This window comes from Pseudophryne corroboree, chromosome 1 (assembly GCF_028390025.1).
Source record: "Pseudophryne corroboree isolate aPseCor3 chromosome 1, aPseCor3.hap2, whole genome shotgun sequence".
Lineage (NCBI taxonomy): Eukaryota > Metazoa > Chordata > Amphibia > Anura > Myobatrachidae > Pseudophryne > Pseudophryne corroboree.
The window spans coordinates 684,196,288-684,216,215 of NC_086444.1; the positions used below are offsets into that span (position 1 = coordinate 684,196,288).

The 19,928-nt window shown below is 45.3% G+C and overlaps 1 protein-coding gene across 2 annotated transcripts in view; it reads right to left on the reverse strand.

The window, feature by feature from the left end:
- Window positions 1–7,557, reverse strand: part of AP1M1 (adaptor related protein complex 1 subunit mu 1) — a 328,968-nt gene extending 321,411 nt beyond the window's left edge. The window contains exon 1 of one of the 2 annotated variants that reach the window (XM_063914754.1): window positions 7,366–7,557. In XM_063914754.1, coding sequence (XP_063770824.1) covers window positions 7,366–7,407 — 42 coding nt within the window. In that variant the 5' untranslated portion in view covers window positions 7,408–7,557. Of the gene's footprint in view, window positions 1–7,069; window positions 7,279–7,365 lie in introns of those variants that run through there. The other variant, XM_063914755.1, reaches the window with a different exon arrangement.
- Between the last annotated feature and the right edge of the window lie 12,371 nt (window positions 7,558–19,928).

A 19,928-nucleotide genomic window follows, 5' to 3' on the forward strand; every position in this document is an offset into this window, starting at 1 on the left:
AGGAGGCGGCGCTATGCATTCTGGGAACAGTCAAAGCTTTGAGCCTGTTGGTGCCTCGGATCAAGATCCTACTCTACACCCCATTGTCCATTCCTTGTGGAGCCCAGTGTACCCTGCAGCAGAAATATTCTCTGTAAAGCGCTGCGGAATATGTGTGCGCTATATAAATGAACGTTATGGTAAGAACTTACCGTTGATAACGTGATTTCTCTTATGTCCACAGGTATCCACAGGATAACATTGGGATATTGTCGAGCGACAGCGAAAATGGCACCAACACTGTCACAAGCTTTCTGGCCTCCCAGGATGCATTGGGGCCTCCACTATATAGTCCCGCCCACTGACTCAGTCAGATCAGTTCTTTCCACAGCGATTATAGGCAGGAACATTAGGTAGAGACCTGTACAGGCGATAAGAACACACATGCACACCCTTCCATACAAGAAGGAAGAGGTTTTTAGTGTTTGTCTAGATCCTCAAATCAGATGCGTCCGGGTGGGATCCCTGTGGATCCCTGTGGATACCTGTGGACATAAGAGAAATCACGTTATCAACGGTAAGTTCTTACCATAATGTTCATTTCTCTGGCTGGGTCCACAGGATTATCCACAGGATAACATTGGGATTCCCAAAGCCATTTTAGTGGTGGGGATGCTCCTGATTGCACAGGAGGACCTTTTGCCCGAAGTCTGCGTCATGAGAGGCAAAAGTATCCAAGGCATAATGTCTGATGAATGTGTTTATGGAAGACCATGTGGCTGCCTTACATATCTGTTCTGCTGATGCACCCTGTTGTGCTGCCCAAGAAGGACCTACCTTACGTGTAGAGTGTGCAGAGACATTAGCCGGAATAGGGAGATCTGCATGAGAATAAGCTTCAGATATTACCATTCGGAGCCATCTCGCCAGCGTCTGTTTACTAGCAGGCCAACCTCTCCTATGGAATCCGTAGAGGATGAAGAGGGAATCTGTTTTCCTGATGGCACTAGTACGATCTATGAAGATTTTTAAAGACCGGACCACGTCCAGTGACGCTTCTCCCGCAGATAGTCCAGATACCTGAAAAGCTGGGACTACAATCTCTTCATTCAGGTGAAACTTTGACACCACCTTTGGAAGATAACTAGATCTCGTTCTGAGAACTGCTCTGTCTGGAAAAAAACTTAGGAAAAGAGACTTACATGATAATGCTCCTAAATCTGACACTCTTCTGGCTGACGCCATTGCCAGTAAAAAAAGAACTTTAACCGTTAACCACTTAAGATCTGCTCTCTCAAGTGGTTCAAACAAAGGACCCTGGAGAAATTTAAGAACTAAATTCAAATCCCAGGGAGCTGCAGGAGGAACAAATGGAGGTTGAATATGTACTACTCCTTGGAAAAAAGTTCGTACATCCTGTAGGTCAGCAATCTTCTGCTGAAACCATACAGTCAACGCTGAGACTTGCACCCTCAAGGAAGCAACCTTCAACCCCTTATCCAATCCTGCCTGCAGAAAATCCAAAATTCTAGCTACTTTAAAGACTCTTGGATTGTAATTTTTTCCAGAACACAAATGAATATAGGCTTGCCATATTCTATGATATACACGGGCCGAAGAAGGCTTTCTTGCTCTAAGCATGGTTTGGATTACTTGCTTTGAAAATCCTTTAGCCTCTAAGATAGAGGTTTCAACAGCCACGCCGTCAAAGACAGGCGATCCAGATGACTGTGACAACAAGGACCCTGCATTAACAGATCTGGACGTTGAGGGAGCAGTATCGGTGCTTCCACGGACATTCTCCACAGATCTGTGTACCAATGCCTTCTTGGCCAAGCTGGAGCTATTAGAATGATTGCTCCTTTTGCCTGTTTTATCTTTCTCACTACTCTGGGTAACAGAGATATTGGAGGGAACAGATATGCCAGCTGAAACCTCCATTCTACTGACAGTGCGTCTACCAGGACTGCTCCTGGGTCCCTTGTTCTTGATCCGTACCTCGGAACTTTGTTGTTTAGACGAGACGCCATAAGGTCCATCTCCGGTAGACCCCATCTGTTCACCAGTGTCTGAAACACTTCTGGGTGTAGTGCCCATTCGGTTTCCTGAATGGTGTGCCGACTGAGAAAATCCGCTTCCCAATTTAGTACACCCGGGACAAATACTGCTGACAATGCTGGGAGATGGAGTTCTGCCCACTTTAGAATGGGAGTTACTTCCTCCATCAGACTCTTGCTGTGAGTCCCTCCTTGATGATTTAGGTATGCTACTGCCGTCGCATTGTCTGAGCGGATCTGGACTGGTCTTCCTTGTAGATTGTCCTTTGCCTGAACTAGGGCCAAGTAAATGGCTCTTATTTCTAACAGATTTATCGGCAGGCGACTTTCCCTTGCGGTCCATTTTCCCTGGAACCATAGGCTTCCGAGTACCGCCCCCCAACCATGCAGGCTGGCATCTGTCGTCAGGACTTGCCACTCTTTTATCCAAAAGGGTCTCCCCTTGTTTAAATGGTCTGTCTGTAGCCACCATGCTAGAGACCTTTTTACATTTACTGGAATCTTTATCATCTGCTTCTTTATTGTTTGATGATTTCCGTTCCATTTTGTCAAAATGAGATGCTGCAATGGTCTGGAGTGGAATTGCGCATATTCCACCATGTCGAACGTTGATACCATCAGACCCAACAGTCGCATTGCTGCATGGACTGACATTGTCTGGGCTTGCAACGCTTCCTGAGCCATGACCTGCACCTTGACTATTTTCTTCTCTGGTAAGAGAACTCTCTGTAGGTCTGAATCCAATATGGCTCCCAAATGAACCATCCGCTGTGATGGATTCAGGGACGACTTCTCCCAATTTATGAGCCACCCGTGTCTCTGTAAACAAACTATCGTCTGTTGGAGATGGCTCAACAGTAAATCTTGCGACTGTGCTAAGATTAATAGGTCGTCTAGGTATGGGAATATCCTTATCCCTTGTTTGCGCAGACAAGCTGCCATAACCACCATGATCTTGGTAAACACCCTGGGTGCTGTAGCTAGCCCGAAGGGCAGAGCTTGGAACTGGAAGTGTTCCTTGAGGATGGCAAACCTGAGGTAACACTGATGTGATAGTGCTATAGGCACATGTAGGTAAGCATCCCGCACATCCAGAGATACCATATAGTCTCCAGGTTCCATAGCCAACATTATGGAGCGTAACGTCTCCATGTGTAACTTCGGGATCCATATGTAATTGTTCAACATCTTCAGATTTAGAATTGGTCGATATGACCCATTTGGTTTCTGGATTAGAAACAGATTGGAGTAATACCCCTGTCCCTTTTGTGATGGAGGTACTGGGACAATCACACCTGACTGCAGTAATTTTTGGACTGCTTCTTGCAGGGCATTTGTTGCCATGTGTGTGCAAATTGCAGGAGTCGGCCCCCAACCCTGGAATCCTCCAGGCGGAGGCCCGTCTCTTCAGGCTGAGGGCTTTTGTTCAGGTTTGGAAGCTGGCTTTTTGCTAGCCCACTGCTTCTTACCCCTGGATTTAAACTGGGGTTGTTTAGGCTCCTCTTTACCTTTCGCTTTGCTTTGCCAGCGAAATGAGCGAAATTTTAAACCTTTGGACTTAGGGTTGTAGGTAGCCGGAAATCTGACCTTCTTCGATTCAGCCTCTGACTCTAGGATATCCGATAAAGGTTTTCCAAATAATATATTACCCATGAAAGGCAATGCTTCCAATTCCTTCTTGGACTCCGCATCTGCCTTCCAGGTCCGTAGCCAGACTGCTCTGCGAGCGACTACTGCCAGGGCTGAAGCTTTAGAAGCAACAGTGCCTACATCAATGGCTGCTTCTTCTAAATACTGGGCAGATTGTCTTAAACGGCAAAGACGATCCTCTTGCTCCCTAGTAGGAGAGGGGATGTCATTCTCTAGTTCCTCTATCCATTCGCCCATTGCCTTTGCTACCCAGGCCGAAGCCATAGCAGGTCTTACCACTGCACCCACAAGAGAAAAAATATTTTTTAATAGGCTCTCTACCCTCCTGTCTGTGACATCATTCAAAGAGGTAGATGACAGTGGCAAAGCAGATTTGTGCACGAGTCGCAGAACATGTGCATCTACTTTTGGAGGAACTTCTCTCTTCGAACAATTCTCCAGCAGGAAATGGATAATAAGAATCCCATCTCCTAGGAATCTTATACTTTTTACCGGGCGCTGCCCAAGACTCATCCATCATTTCCGTCAGCTTTCACTGACTTTGTTCGTTTGAATACAGGTGCTTTTGCTTTTAACGCTGTCTTGGCTGGTTCTTCCAGAGAAAGCACAGCCTTTACTGCATTAATGAGTTCAGCTACATCATCTGAACTAAAGCTCTGCGACTGATCATCATACGGAGTTGAATCTATTGTTTCCGCATCATCATCCGATGTATCCTCTTGTGTAGTCTGCCATACAGACGTATCTGTCTTAGTCTTACCTACCCCTTGGTTGCTTGTAGAGGCTACTGGAACCAAACCATAGGAAGGGAGCTGCATGTATGGGTTCATAGTGTAACCTAACCCCTGAGGTGGTGCTACTGGAGCTAACCTGTCCGCTATTGAAGACAGAGTCTTTGCGAACATATTCCATGGTGGCTCTACTGGAGGTTGAACTAACTCCTGTTTTTTACTTCGCTGAAAAGCGAAACAGTTTGCACACAAACCCTCATAAGTGACCAATTGAATCATATCAATTACCCCTGACTTACAAGATAAGCATGTTAGGGCTGTAGGAGTGCTTGACAAATTCTCCTCATCACTTTTGCCGCTCACAGACATTTTTTCTGATATTGACTACACAATTTTGTGACTGAACCACACCCTATAATCAGTATATAGAGGTGAAATCAATCTGACCACAGTGCACCTGATTTGAGGGTCAGAACAGGACTGACATTACACAGAAAAGTCAGCACACATACTAGCAGTCAGTCACATGTTAAAGCATTAGACATTGTCATATGAGAATACAACCTCCATAATAACTTATACATAAGTAGGAAATTTGTACTTCTGTTTAACTGGTTCCTTTTCAACATAACATGCAGAAAACACAGTAATATACAGGTCTCATATGCAATAGGTACTAAAAATTAACAGTGCACACTAAGAAGTAGAAGGAATTTTTAGTACTGTATACCCTGCCTCCAGGGAGCGGGATACAGGGAGACTCACCACACTTCCATATCCAAGCAAAGACGCTCGAAAGACGCTGAGTGGATTCAGACGCTACTGGTGTACACTGCCGCTCTTGGTAACTGATAACGGACACGGACGCTCACCAACGGACACGGACGCTGAGCGACTCCACGTGCATGCAGACACTAAAGGCCTGCGACTCGGTCTGGGCGGGTTTATATCCAGTGTACACAACCGCAGCGTCTAAGCTGCAACCGAGTACCCTCGTGGTAGCGTCTGAGCCGGAAGTGAGGTCATTCAGTTCATGAAACGAGAGACCCGCGGGAACTGGCCATGAACTCGGAGGAGGGACGGCCAGGAGAGCGTCTGAAACCCCCTGTTGACTTAAACTCCCAGGATCGCGGCCTCACCTAGCCCTGGCGCCTATGATCCCCGGAGCGTAGCGCTGTCACACTCGAGATGTTCGGCGCATCAACACGCTGTTTGTAGTCTCCACCAAATCAGCGTAGCTGTGTCCTGACCCCTCAAGTAAGAGGAAGTCCATATACTCACTGTCTCCCCATGCTCCGGCCACAGCCTGGTTACGTCTGCTGGACCTGCTAGAACATCCGACACAGACGCCCGTCGAGACAGCACTGTACCGCGAAGGTAAGCGTTGTTGCGACCCGGTGGGGAGTTGTTGGAGCGACTCTTTCTAATACACGTTTAAGACGCTGTTAAGAGAAGTCGCTCAAACAAAAACAGTAAGTCTATAAAAATAAAGTAATGAAAACTTGAGGCTGCTTTCACAGCAGCCCTGTGACCATGCGGCTTCCTGCCGCACCAAGCAAAAAACTGATCTGACTGAGTCAGTGGGCGGGACAATATAGTGGAGGCCCCAATGCATCCTGGGAGGCCAGAAAGCTTGTGACCGTGTTGGTGCCATTTTCGCTGTCGCTCGACAATATCCCAATGTTATCCTGTGGATAATCCTGTGGACCCAGCCAGAGAAATAACTAGTAATAAATAATATTTGAACTAAATCATTGTAGATGTCAACTAAGCTGACACATGGAAGAGAAGTTTCTCTTGAGAGTGCCCATCCTATTCTAATGTGTTTATGCTGTGGGACACCTATTTCAGTCAGCTCTCTTGTTATCAGCATAGGGTAGATGAACTTGCCAATACTAATAATGATGGATGTGCTTGCAAATGGGGGACATTTACGTGAATTTAAGAAATGTATGCTTTTTTTTTTTTTTATGCTGTTTTCTCAGTTTCTGGATAAAGCTTCCTTTATGCACTCAATGTGGCATTGCATTATAATGTACATTGTACACTGACCAAAAACATACAAACCTCCTGAATACACACAGGTGACAAATCCTTCTGAGAAGTGACAATAGTGGTGGCAGGGTTTGACTTAGAGATCATTTCTATTTGCAAATTCATTCAAATAAGTCATACAAACATGTCAGTGCAATCTCAGTTCTTTTTATAACCACTTACAGACAATATTTGTTTATTTTCTTTGTTATCTAAGCACTTGACCAAGCTACTGGCAGCAATTGGCACAGGCTATACTACAGCTAGCAAGCTGGGAAATCTGGCACTGTGATGAGGAGGCTTCACGCTTTTAGGGTAGTTGCACTGCAGTAATATAAAATACCATTGTGAGGACACACAGGTTCTCAAACTCATCCTCAGGACCCCACACAGTGCATGTTTTCCAGGTCTCCTCACTGAATCAAAACTGAAATAATGAGCTCCACCTGTGGATCTAGTACAATGTATCAGTGAGTAATGAGCACACTTGTGCACCTGCTGGGTGACCTGGAAAACGTGAGCAGTGAGGACCGCGTTTGAGACCACTGTGATAACATAGATCTTATACTTTAATATTGGCTCTTGCTAATGACAGCAACGTAATGCACTATTACCTACATCTGTACACAGCTGCCGCGCTGTATGTACTGTAGCCTGCTATGCGCACATTAGGATCCGCTGCACCGGCCGACAGTTTGCACATGATGATGGCTTATCCTTAACTGGACAAAGTGCTGCACACACTCCCGGCCTGTGCAACAGCTGTGATCTGGCATGATGGTTACAGGGCATCCTACAGCAGCCAGCATCGGCCGGGGGTGTCACTAAGCGGCTCAGGACAGCATCTGACAGCTCCCCCCTCCACCCCGGGCCCCGCAACTGACGGTCGGTGATTGCGGGTGAGCGCGGCTTACCTTTCCCTTCAGGTCCAGCACGTAGACCGCACTCGCGGACATTCTCGGGTCTCTCCGGTCCGTCTTCAGCCTTAGATCATCCCGTTACCTTTCTCTATATAGCGGTCTGCTCGCTCCTGCTGCCTCTAGAGAGGAAGCACACTCACATCCCTTCCGGGCATCACTGTGCCTAGCTCCACCACCAAGATGGCGATTTGATTACGCTAGCCAAGTCCTTATGATTTGGCCAAAATCATGTTCCCACACCAAGATGGCTGTCTCAGCACACATTTAGCGTTGGGAAACTGCACAACACAGGGGGTAATTCCAAGTTGATCGCAGCAGGAAATTTTTTAGCAGTTGGGCAAAACCATGTGCACTGCAGGGGGGGCAGATATAACATTTGCAGAGAGAGTTAGATTTGGGTGTGGTGAGTTCAATCTGCAATCTAAATTGCAGTGTAAAAATAAAGCAGCCAGTATTTACCCTGCACAGAAACAGAATAATCCACCCAAATCTAACTCTCTCTGCAAATGTTATATCTGCCCCCCCCCTGCAGTGCACATGGTTTTGCCCAATTGCTTAAAAAATTCCTGCTGCAATCAACTTGGAATTACCCCCACAGAATGGACTATTCTGTGTGGGCACATTTTCTGTTTCATGTTGGGAGATATGTCATTATTCATTGATAGATAGATAGATAGATAGATAGATAGATAGATAGATAGATAGATAGATAGATAGATAGATAGATAGATAGATAGATAGATAGTGCATTTATTCCATAGCTCGCCCCTATTCTTCAAAGCTCACCATTTGTTCTGAATCTAATGTCTGTATATTCAGTTAATATTTGTACATACTTGAGCACGCTCCCAAAATATCTGTGAGCCTCACCATAGGCGTGCGCAGCTAATTATATTAGGGGATGCACCGCCGGATAGGCGTATCTAGCACCACCCAAGGACATGTCTAGCACTATTTTACGTTCTCTTAGTAAATTCACATGGCTTAATCACATTACTCCAAACAGTATGAGACAAAATTACTCCCATTCTGAAAAAAACAAAGAGGGTAATTCTGAGTTGATCGCAGCAGCAAATTTGTTAGCAGTTGGGCAAAACCATGTGCAGTGCAGGGGGGCAGATGTAACGTGCAGAGAGAGTTAGATTTGGGTGGGGTGTGTTCTAACTGAAATCTGAATTGCAGTGTAAAAATAAGGCAGACAGTATTTCTCTTACGTCCTAGAGGATGCTGGGGACTCTGTAAGGACCATGGGGTATAGACGGCTCCGCAGGAGACATGGGCACTTTAAGACTTTAGAATGGGTGTGCACTGGCTCCTCCCTCTATGCCCCTCCTCCAGACCTCAGTTAGATCCTGTGCCCAGTGGAGACTGGATGCACTGCAGGGGAGCTCTACTGAGTTTCTCTGAAAAGACTTTTGTTAGGTTTTTTATTTTAAGGGAGCACTGCTGGCAACAGGCTCCCTGCATCGTAGGACTGAGGGGAGAGAAGCAGACCTACTTAAATTATAGGCTCTGCTTCTTAGGCTACTGGACACCATTAGCTCCAGACGATCGGAACGCAGGTCTCATCTTCGCCGTTCGTCCCGGAGCCGCGCCGCCGTCCTCCTCACAGAGCCGGAAGATAGAAGCCGGGTGAGTATGAGAAGAAAGAAGACTTCAAAGGCGGCAGAAGACTTCAGATCTTCAATGAGGTACACGCGCGACGGTAACGCTGCACACCATTGCTCCCAACACACACACACAGAAGGCACTGTACGGGTGCAGGGCGCAGGGGGGGCACCCTGGGCAGCAATTATTACCTCAAAAACAGGACTGGCACAGGTCTCAGATACTGCGGAAGCAGTATAGTATAAAATCCCTGCCAGTATAAAGAAATTGAGCGGGACCGAAGCCCGCCGTCGAGGGGGCGGGGCTTGATCCTCCAGCACTAACCAGCGCCATTTTCTCCACAGCGTACTGCAGAGAAGTGCTCCCGGACTCTCCCCTGCTGAACAATAACAGGGGGCAAAAACGAGGGGGGGGGCACATTATTTGGTGCAGATTGTACATATATTTATATATATAAAGCGCTATTTAGGCTAAGACCTTGGTTTCAGTATGTTGTGACGCTGGGTGTGTGCTGGCATACTCTCTCTCTGTCTCTCCAAAGGGCCTTATTGTGGGTCAGTCCCCATATTTATTCATCCCAGGGTGTGTGGGGGTGTCAGTACATGTGTGTCGACATGTCTGAGGCGGAAGGCTCATCTAGGGAGGATGCAGAGCAGAGGATGGTGGTGTCTCCGTCGGCACAGCCGACACCTGATTGGGTGGACATGTGGAATGTTTTGAATGCTAATGTGGCTTTATTACAGATTGGACAAAGCAGAGTCCAAAGACAAGCAGGAAATTAACCCATGGTTTTTACTGTGTCCCAGGACCCTTCAGGGTCCCATATAACGTCCCTTTACCCAGTTAGCAGACACTGATATCGACACGGATTCCGACTCCAGTGTCGACCAGGAAGATGCGAGGTTACACCCATGAGTTGCGAAAGTATTCAATATATGATTATTCAATAAAAGATGTTTTGCATATCACAGAGGATTCCTCTGTCCCTGACACGAGGGTCTGCATGTTTAAGAATAGTAACCTAACTCATCTCATGAGCTGACCGTTTTATTTATAAAAAAAAAAGCAAAAAAAGCTTGGGAGACTCCTGACATTAGACTGCAGGTTCCCAAGGGAATTATTATGGCATATCCTTTCCCCTCAAAGGACAGGTTACGGTGGGAATCCTCGCCCACGCTGGACATGGCCTTAACGCGCTGGTCCAAAAAGGTAGCATTACCGTCCCCTGATACGGCGGCCCTATAGGATCCTGCGGATCGTAGGCAGGAATCTACCTTAAAATCAATTTATGCGACTACGGGAGCCCTATTTAGACCTGCAGTAGCGTCGGCATGGGTAGGTAGCGCAATTACAGCTTGGGCTGATAACTTGTCTTATGACATTGACACCCTAGATAAAGATAGTATGGTGTTGACCTTAGGTCACATCAAGGACGCAGCACTATATATGAGAAAGGTTGCGAGAGATATTGGGCTTTTGGGTTCAAGAGCTAATGCCATGGCAGGTTCTGCTAGTAGGTCCCTGCAGACCCGTCAATGGACAGGTGATGCTGGCTCAAAGTGTCATATGGAGGCTTTACCTCGCACAGGTGAAGTTTTATTTGGGGAGAGCCTCGCGGACCTGGTTTTCACAGCTACCGCGGGTAAGTCGTCTTTTTTGCCTTACGTTCCCCCACAGCAAAAGGAATCACCCTAATAACAGATGCAGTCCTTTCGGTCGCGTAAGTTCAGAAGGGGCCGTGGCTTTCTTTCCTCGCTAGAGGTAGAGGTAGAGGGAAAAGAAAACCGGGTACGGCTAGTTCACAGGAAAAATATCCTCCCCGGCCTCTACCAAATCCATCAAAGAGGTGCTTCCACGCCGATTTTCAGATCGGCCTTGCCAGCTACTTCCCCGGAGAGGAAAATAGTTTTGGCTGACATACTAAAGCTGTGTCAACAGCAAGTGATTATCATGGTTCCCCTAGTGCAACAGGGAAAAGGGTTTTATTCAACCCTATTTGTGGTCCCAAAGCCGGATGGCTCGGTCAGACCAATTCTGAATCTAAAATCCCTAAACCTATATTTAAAGAGGTTCAAATTCAAGATGGAATCTCTCAAGGCAAGGATATCCAGCCTGGAAAGGGGGGGGATTTTATGGTGTCACTAGACATAAAGGATGCATACCTTCATGTCCCCATATATCCTCCTCATCGGGCGTACCTAAGATTCGCTGTACAGGATTGTCATTACCAGTTTCAGACGTTGCCGTTTGGGCTTTCCACGGACCCGAGAATTTTCACCAAGGTATTGGCGGAAATGATGGTGCTCCTGCGCAAGCAAGGGATCACAAGTATCACATACTTGGACGATCTCCTGATAAATGCGAGTTTCAAGGTAACATTTATTAAAAACCGTGTCTCTCTCCCTGAGGGTACTACAACAGCACAGCTGGATTCTAAATCTACTTAAGTTGCAGTTGGTTCCGACGACTCGGCTGTCTTCTTTGGGCATGATTCTGGATACAGGAAAACAAAGGGGTTTTTCTCCCGGTAGAAAAAGCCAGGAACTCCAGAACATGATCAAAGACCTGTTAAAGCCAAAAAAGAGTGTCAATACATCAATGCACTCGAGTATTGGGAAAGATGGTGGCGGCCTACGAGGCCATTCCATTCAGCAGGTTCCATGCAAGCACTTTTCAGTGGGACCTTCTGGACAAGTGGTCAGGGTCCCATATGCAGATAAATCGGAAGATACCCTGTCCCCCAGGGCCAGTCTCTCTCTCTCTCTCTCTCTCTCTCTCTCTCTCTCTCTCTCTCTCTCCTGTGGTGGCTCCAGAGTACTCCCCTTCTAGAGGGTCGCAGGTTCGGCATTCAAGATTGGGTTCTTGTGACCACGGACGCGAGCCTCCGAGGATGGGGAGCAGTCACACAGGGAAACAATTTTCAGGGAATATGGTCAAACCAGGAGGCTGGTCTACACATCAATATGCTGGAATTAAGGGCCATATACAACGGCCTCCGACAGGCGGAGAATCTTCTTCGCAACCTACCTGTTCTGTTACAGTCAGACAACGTCACAGCCGGGGCGCATGTAAACCGCCAGGACGGAACAAAAAGAAGCAGAACAGCAATGGCAGAAGCCACCAGGATTCTTCGCTGGGCGGAAAATCATGTAAGTGCTCTGTCAGTGGTCTTCATTCCGGGAGTGGACAACTGGGAAGCAGACTTCCTCAGCAGACACGATCTCCATCCAGGAGAGTGAGGACTTCATCAAGAAGTCTTTGCAGAGGTAAAAAGTCGTTAGGGACTTCCTCAAATAGACATGATGGCGTCACGCCTCAACAGGAAGCTTCGGACGTATTGTTCCAGGTCAAGGGACCCTCAGGCAGTGGCAGTGGATGCCCTGGTAACACCGTGGGTGTTTCAGTCAGTCTCTGTGTTCCCTCCACTTCCTCGCATCTCAAGGATATTGAGAATCATAAGACGAACAAGAGTGCAGACAATACTCATTGTTCCAGATTGGCCTCGAAGGGCCTGGATTTCAGATCTTCAGGAAATGATCACAGAAGATCCGTGGCCTCTTCCTCTCAGGGAGGACCTGTTACTACAGGGGCCCTGTGTGTACCAAGACTTACTGTGGTTACGTTGGACGGCATGGCGGTTGAACACCAAATCCTAGCTAGGAAAGGTATTCCAGATGAAGTCGTCCCTACTCTTATTACAGCTAGGAAGGAGGTAACGGCGAAACACTATCACCGTATCGGGAGAAAATATGTGTCTTGGTGTGAAGCCAAGAATGCCGTAAGGATGATTCTCAACTGGGTAGTTTTCTCCATTTTCTGCAGTCAGGTGTGGATATGGGCCTGAAGTTAGGCTCCATTAAGGTGCAGATTTTGGGTTTATCTATATTCTTTCAGAAGGAATTGGCTTGTCTTCCAGAAGTCCAGACTTTTGTAAAGGGAGTGTGGCTCATCCAACCTCCTTTTGTGCCTCCAGTGGCACCGTGGGACCTTAACGTGGTGTTACAGTTCCTTAAATCACACTGATTTGAACCTCTTCAAACAGTTAAATTGAAGTTTCTCACTTGGAAAGTGGTCATGGTATTGGCCTTGGCATCTGCAAGGCGGGTGTCCGAATTGGCGGCTTTGTCTTACAAGAGCCCCTATCTGATTATCCATGCGGATGGAGCAGACTTGAGGACTCGTCCTCCTTTTCTGCCTAAGGTGGTTTTGTCATTTCATATGTCAAAGTCAAAAAATATCATGCTTCACATTGCCATATATTTAACCCCATGCACATGCCCGCTGCTCGTGCATATAGTCTGCTGAACGTGCACATGTCCGCAAATTGCGTACGCTCGCTCCAGTGAGTACGCACGGTATATGCGTATTTACGGTAGAGTTTATGAGCTTGTAGCGGGCGACTCGTTTATAGTATATTTAACCCACATAGCGGGTTTTGTAGGTAATATTCCCTGTAATAATATCTGTAAGTATGATTAGTGTAACTGGTTCAGGGACAAAGGAATTCCTCTTTGCATGATACGAATGGTCAGACAGGGTCTGAGCGGTGGTGTTTAGTACCTAACCGAAGAGTATTTAATTAGAAACATTCCAGTGTTGGTTAGGAAGAGATCGGTCGCTCCAGCGTATAGTTATGTTTAAAAGAAGTTTATGGACATTTACAGTATTTGCAGTTTAATTACACATGCAGGGGGAATCCAGAGGATACCTCCCACCTGAGCAGTTTGAAATAGTCACAGCCCACCTGTTCAAACAAACCTATGACCTTTGGTTATAATGCGAAGACAGATTCCTGTGTCCAATGAACAATAAGATTGTAGGGCCCTTTGTAGTGTACTGTACTTTGTGTATATAAGAACAGCCAGCCTGGGCCAGCTCAGTCTTCTCTCCACAAAAGGTTTTCATCATTGACTAACTAGAGAGCTGGTTTCCAGGACTGCGCTAGCGATCATTCCCCACGTGTGTAAGTTCTCTGTAACCAACTTATTCTCTGTCTGTATTTGCCATACTCTCTCTCTCTCACTGTTATTGTTTAGGATTAAGACGCCATTGTATATTTATGTCCAGTTGTTCTGTTTAGGTGTTTTATGTTAGTGCTGTAGTGTATAAGCTGTTAACTGTATTTTCCCTTTTTACATAGCTAAATCTCGTTAGTAAAGGTGTTGGAACCTCAGCAAGGTGTCTGTGTTTCTCTAGCTAGTACAAAGTGTTTCTGAGTATCTCAATCACTCAAACAGCTTGCTTAAATATCCAGGTTAACCAGTGGTATATCATTACAGTATCTCAATACTAAGACTTACAGTATAATCATACTCTGTGTTTAAGGTTTAAAAGGTTATTATCTGTGTGTACGCTCGCTGTGTGTATTCCGTACACTCAGCGCAGCGTTTGTACGTAACTTGCGTGCCACGTGCGAGGTCTTTGTACGCAAATAGCGTACGGAGTGCGTAGCATGTGCACGTGGTTTAGCGGCCATTACGGCTTGAAGGTATTAGCAAATAGCTTGTGTTAAAAGGTAAAAATTTACTCTATCAATTGGGGGCAAGTCCGGTCCACCTCATATCCGCAGTCAGGCGAAAACGCGCAGACTTTATCGATCACCAAAGGGCGGAAAGGTGGTATCTTGTAGTGCTGATCGGATGTGCGTCTGCGTCTGATTCTCTTGGTTTGTAGGGATGCTGGTGAAATCCGAAGAAGGTAAGAACATTAAGCTATTGTCTTTTTAAATCTGGGTTTAATTTCTATTTGGTGCCAACTGCACACGCAGATTGCATTGCTTGTCTGTTTAAATAGGTTTAAAAGTATTTTAATCGCTCTGCATAGCTTTATAGTTTTATTTTTAACCCAGGCTTAAAAAAAAAAATTCAGGGGCTTGGATGGTGATTTTTTTGTGACAATAGAAGCCGCATGGTCTGTCCTCCATTTTGTGTAACCCTCATGGATGTGGAAGGGGGAGGAGCAGCGGCCATTTTGGGAAGTTCAAAAAAAATTTCTCTGAATGGATGATTTTCAGTTGACTCAGGAATAATCAGCCATCCATTGTCAAAAAGAAATCACCATTTATGAGTTTCCAATGCATTTATTTAATCCATATCATAATTAATTATAAATAGTTTAGATAGAGTTTAATGTAAGTTAATAGTAAAATGAATATTTGATTTAGGAAATACACAAATAAAACAAAGGTGTTGGTTTTCTTTTTTTTCTTTTTTTTCTCTGTCTCCCTTCAAGAGGCTGTTTAACTCTGCTACTTGTGAGATGGGCCATTGAGATGCAAATTAACCTGTGTAACTGGTGATACTTCTCAACTGTTTTTTTTTTTTTTTTCTCCCAGCAGTGAAAGAAATCGCCTTCACAGATAGTTAAAAGCACATTCATATGCAAATTAGAAGCACTGAATAAGGTCTCATAGATGTAATAGTGATTAGTACATATATGTAATATTATATGTGTGTGTTTACATTAATGTATGTTATTAGATTAATTTAGAATTGCATTTTCATCTGTGTATTTTCACATATCTCACTTTCGTGTTTGCCATTTATCATTGATAACGTGCTGAGAAAGATTTGTTGCTATTGGTAGTTAAAAGTAAAATTAATACGTAAGGGAGTAATTTGTAAAACACGCACACGGCTTTGCCTAAGATACAAGGGAGGGCTGTGTGGTGCTCGGTAAATGATTACAGTTAAATATCATTTGCATTGATAGAAACGTGTTACTTGTGTTACTGTGGACGTGTCTGGCCTGTGTACACGTGTCCCTAACAAAGGGCGGGACAAGCGTACGCGACGCAAGGGTCGACACACGTAGCGTGTATTACGCAACGAAGCGTATGGGTACGCCCACGTAATACAAATCACACGATAGTATTGTTTTAGTAGGCGATACGGAAGCAACGCGATAATAGCGCAAGTTAATCTCAGTGTCCTAAATTTTAGCGTAAAAGATCCTTCTCTAGTTGCAACTCCTCTGGGACTAGACTGCGATACTGAATGAAAGGGATTTCTGTACAGAAACGAAAGTAAAGAGTATATGAGGTGAAAGAGTGTGTGCATATATATATAAGTTTCTCATTTTGGTTGGAACCTAGAAATCGAGTTCTCGTAGAGGTACATCCGTGAAAGTGACAGCGCGGTGGCTTGGGAGGCATCCCTTGTTAAATATTGAAATAAGAGCATTAGAGTATAGCAGACCAGGAGGTCACGGACCAGGAGGTCCAGAGACAGACCAGGAGGTCTAGGTACAGCGGACTAGGAAGTCCGCTATAGATAAAGTCAAGAAGCACAACCCCAGGAGGGTTGGTGCAATACCCATATAGGCCATCAAGCTCTGGCTGAAGGAATTCGCAGCCGTAATTTTCGATTCCGTTGGTTGTTCCGCACATAAGATTAGTTGCTTATGTGCAGTACGATTGTACCGCATGTAATTGTGTGCATTAGTTTGTAACTTGACCCAGTACCATTTGCGTACGCTAGAGGGGTCATAAACGCTATTTGTACATTCTAACGTGATTTGTGTAATTTTTTATTTTAAGGGAGGTTTGCTGGTCACTCCGGAACTCTTCAGCAACTGATAGTTACTGGGAAGGGTAAGTGCTCTTCGGATCACACCCACACGTTCCAATAAATAGAGGTTCAGGTCGCAGGGGCCCTAGGTTGAGTACGCCAGCGCTAAGGCAGTGTGTGGGCGTATTGGTCGACGTGGGCGAGTGTGTGAAGGTACTCGGTAAACTTTCACCGTCGGCCTACCCCGGACATCTTGGTTTTCGTAAGGGTTCGCTGAAGACCCTGATTTTGAAGGTCAGAGGTAGTGAAAGCAACGATGGGGGCCAGTTGTTCAGGTAGGGGGCGATCAACCTTGGTTCAGGTTGATTTAGTAAACCGGCCCATAAGGTCGGCAAGGTATATAACGTGTGATACAAACCAAGAGGTCCAAGATGAATCACACACAAAGGTTTTCAATGAATGGGAAAGAATGACTGTACATGACGGGGAAAAGTTCCCACGGGTAGGCAGTTTTAGTCCCAAGGTGTTACAAAATCTAAGGAGAAGGATATGCCTAATTAAGTCCGCGAAGAGGCGGATCCGACATTATGATTGTTTACAGTTATGGCAACGGGAAAGTGAAATACAAGGAGGATTAGCTTACACAGCTGACTCTCACTTTGGTAAGAAAAATATGGCAACAAGAGAGAAAGTGGTTACAGAGAATGGCACACTGGTATATGATAATTGTGCACTTAGCAACTGTATTATTGATGATAAGAATAATTGTAACAAATGTAATAATTATAAAAGTAAAACTGTTAAATGTACAACTGTTAACCCGTGCAAGTTGCACCCCATGTTAAACTTCCCTCAGGATTACATGCAAGAAAGTGAGCCCAGCACGAGGTCGGCACCTTTTCCAGCAGCCATCATACAAGACATCCAGGTGGACGCGACCAAATCGGTAAAGGCAGTAGTCAAACCCCCTAACGGAGGGTCAGGTGAGGTCGTGTCCACAGGTACGTAAGGTGTTATATATCACAATAGTTTGTTATCATTGTCACAAAGAGGGACATTTTGCAAGAGATTGTAGATCAAGAAATATACAAAAGTCATATCAGCCCCCTAGACAACGACATGACCATGATATCCAAAGAAACAGGGAAGCACAGGGAGGTAAGAAGCCTCAGATCCCTGTGGGTAAGTCAAAGGTGATAAGATGTTATAATTGCCAGAAGGAAGGTCATTTTGCACGAAGTTGTAGGTTTAAAGATCCACAGAAGGTATATCAACCCCCTAGACAAAAACATGAGCAAAGTCATGATACACGAAATTGTAATCAGGAATCACCTAGGAAGAAGTTTGGGCGCACCTGTAATATGCAGTCAGGAAAGTTGATCATTAGGCCTGGTAGTAAACCTGAGGTTACAGTTAATGATATTGGGAGGTCAGTTCCTTGTAGACACAGGAACGGCCGGGTAAACTTTGTAATTTATCTGTAAATGTTTCTTTTTCCCCATCTCTGACGTTCATCGGCAGAACTCAAACATCACATAGCTACTTGGTCTTTGCAGAAGTCTACCTAACCCCAGTGTGACCTACCGACATCGGTGTGTCCTGGCCAGGCACAAAAGGGTGGAGTGTGGAAATACTGGTGGGGGAGACTGCGCAAAGATACCAATGGATGTGTTGGTGTGACAGCCTGATGGTGAACGGAAGATCTGACAATGTTTTTTTTTTGTGTTTGTTGTTTTATGTAACATATATATGAATTGTTCTCTCTCTCGTTTGTTTTTTTTTCTCTTCTCTCTCATGTTTACAGATGGTATGTCACACATCAGTTAGACAAATGGTAATGCAAGATTTTTGCTCCTTACAGAAAGATCGCTGATTTGGAAGGAATATTGTATCACCAGAATGTTCGTTTGGAAGACTGAGAGACAGCACCTTTAAGCTGACAACAGAGCAAGAAGAACAACAAGACTAGAGGACAAAAGCATCGTAACATTTTTCTTTCCCCTCAAATTATTTTTTGTACCCCCATTACAAATTTCTCCTTCTCCTCCTGTAAGATGGACTTGCCCCAAGAGACTGTGATCCGGATTTTCCTGTTGACCATGATGTTGACCAGAGCAGTCTGTTTCGGTGAGAGTACCATGGAGGTCGAGAAAGGATCTGGAATGGGTTCTGATGACCAGGATGGAGGCGTAAATTTCCAAGAGCAACATAATCACAGAGTAAAGGCGAGTATCAGAAAACGATCTGGTAGCATTGACAATAGAAGGAATTGTGAAGGATTGTTAGCTGAAGAGAACTGCATCTGTAGGCATTGTGACAATATAGTTGAGGATGGGTGCATCAAGAAATGTCAGTCCAGTTTTAATATCCACATGGACCGGCATCCATTGAGTGACTATCACTCCTTAGTGGGTAAAGTGTTAAACCAGACAGACTGTTGGGTATGCTCTCAAGTACCTCAAGGTCATAGCAAATCAGGACTAGTACCATTCCCTTTAAATATAGGAGAGGTACTTGAGCTAAGTGGTGGGAGGCCGGTGGACAAGAGATTTAATATCTCTAGTCCTCCTAGTTTGAAGCTCCACCAATATCATGTGGATAAGTCCTTAGTATGCTTTAACATTTCCAATCCCCGAAAGCCGGGAAATTGGGAAGTGTCATGGAGTAATCAAACCATGACCTTTTCACACAGAGCCGACAGAATGCCCATAGACACAGAACTTATACGCCAGATAGCCAACAGTGGAAGATATTTCCGGTATAGGTACACTCTAGGAAGTAGGACCATGCGAGTTGGAGAAGTATCACCAGGATACTGTGCACATATCGTACAACCAGATACGTGTACTAGACAGATGGGAGAATTAGGGTTAGGAGATTTCACTGGAAAGTTTGTAACATGGTTATGTCATACTCCGTCCCATATGTTCTCCCCGATGATGCATATTTCATATGCGGGAGAAAGGCGTATAAGTGGCTTGCCCCAAACTCAGAGGGATTGTGTTACATTGGAAAAGTACTGCCTGAAGTAATGACTGTATCCCATATCAAAATGAAAGACATTCACCGCGGTGCCCAAGCTCCTTATATTCACAATCACTACGAGCACGTCGTTAAACGGCACCTGATAGAGAGGACAGAGCATCCGGCCTCTGATCTGATCCATGAATCCACCGGAATTCAATTCCTACTCGCGTTAGATATCACTCGTACAGCCAAAGGAGTGATAAATTATAGGTATATATCTGCGCTAGCAAACTTGTTAGACAATATCACCGAAATGTATGACAACACGTTCAGGTACACTGGGAGAGAGTTACAAGCCTACAAAACAGAGCTGGTTCAGCATAGGATGATTCTCAATTATCTCACAGCAGTGACAGGCAGGTATTGTGTTACCCTAGCAACTCAGTATGGAATAAAGTGCTGCACGTATATTAC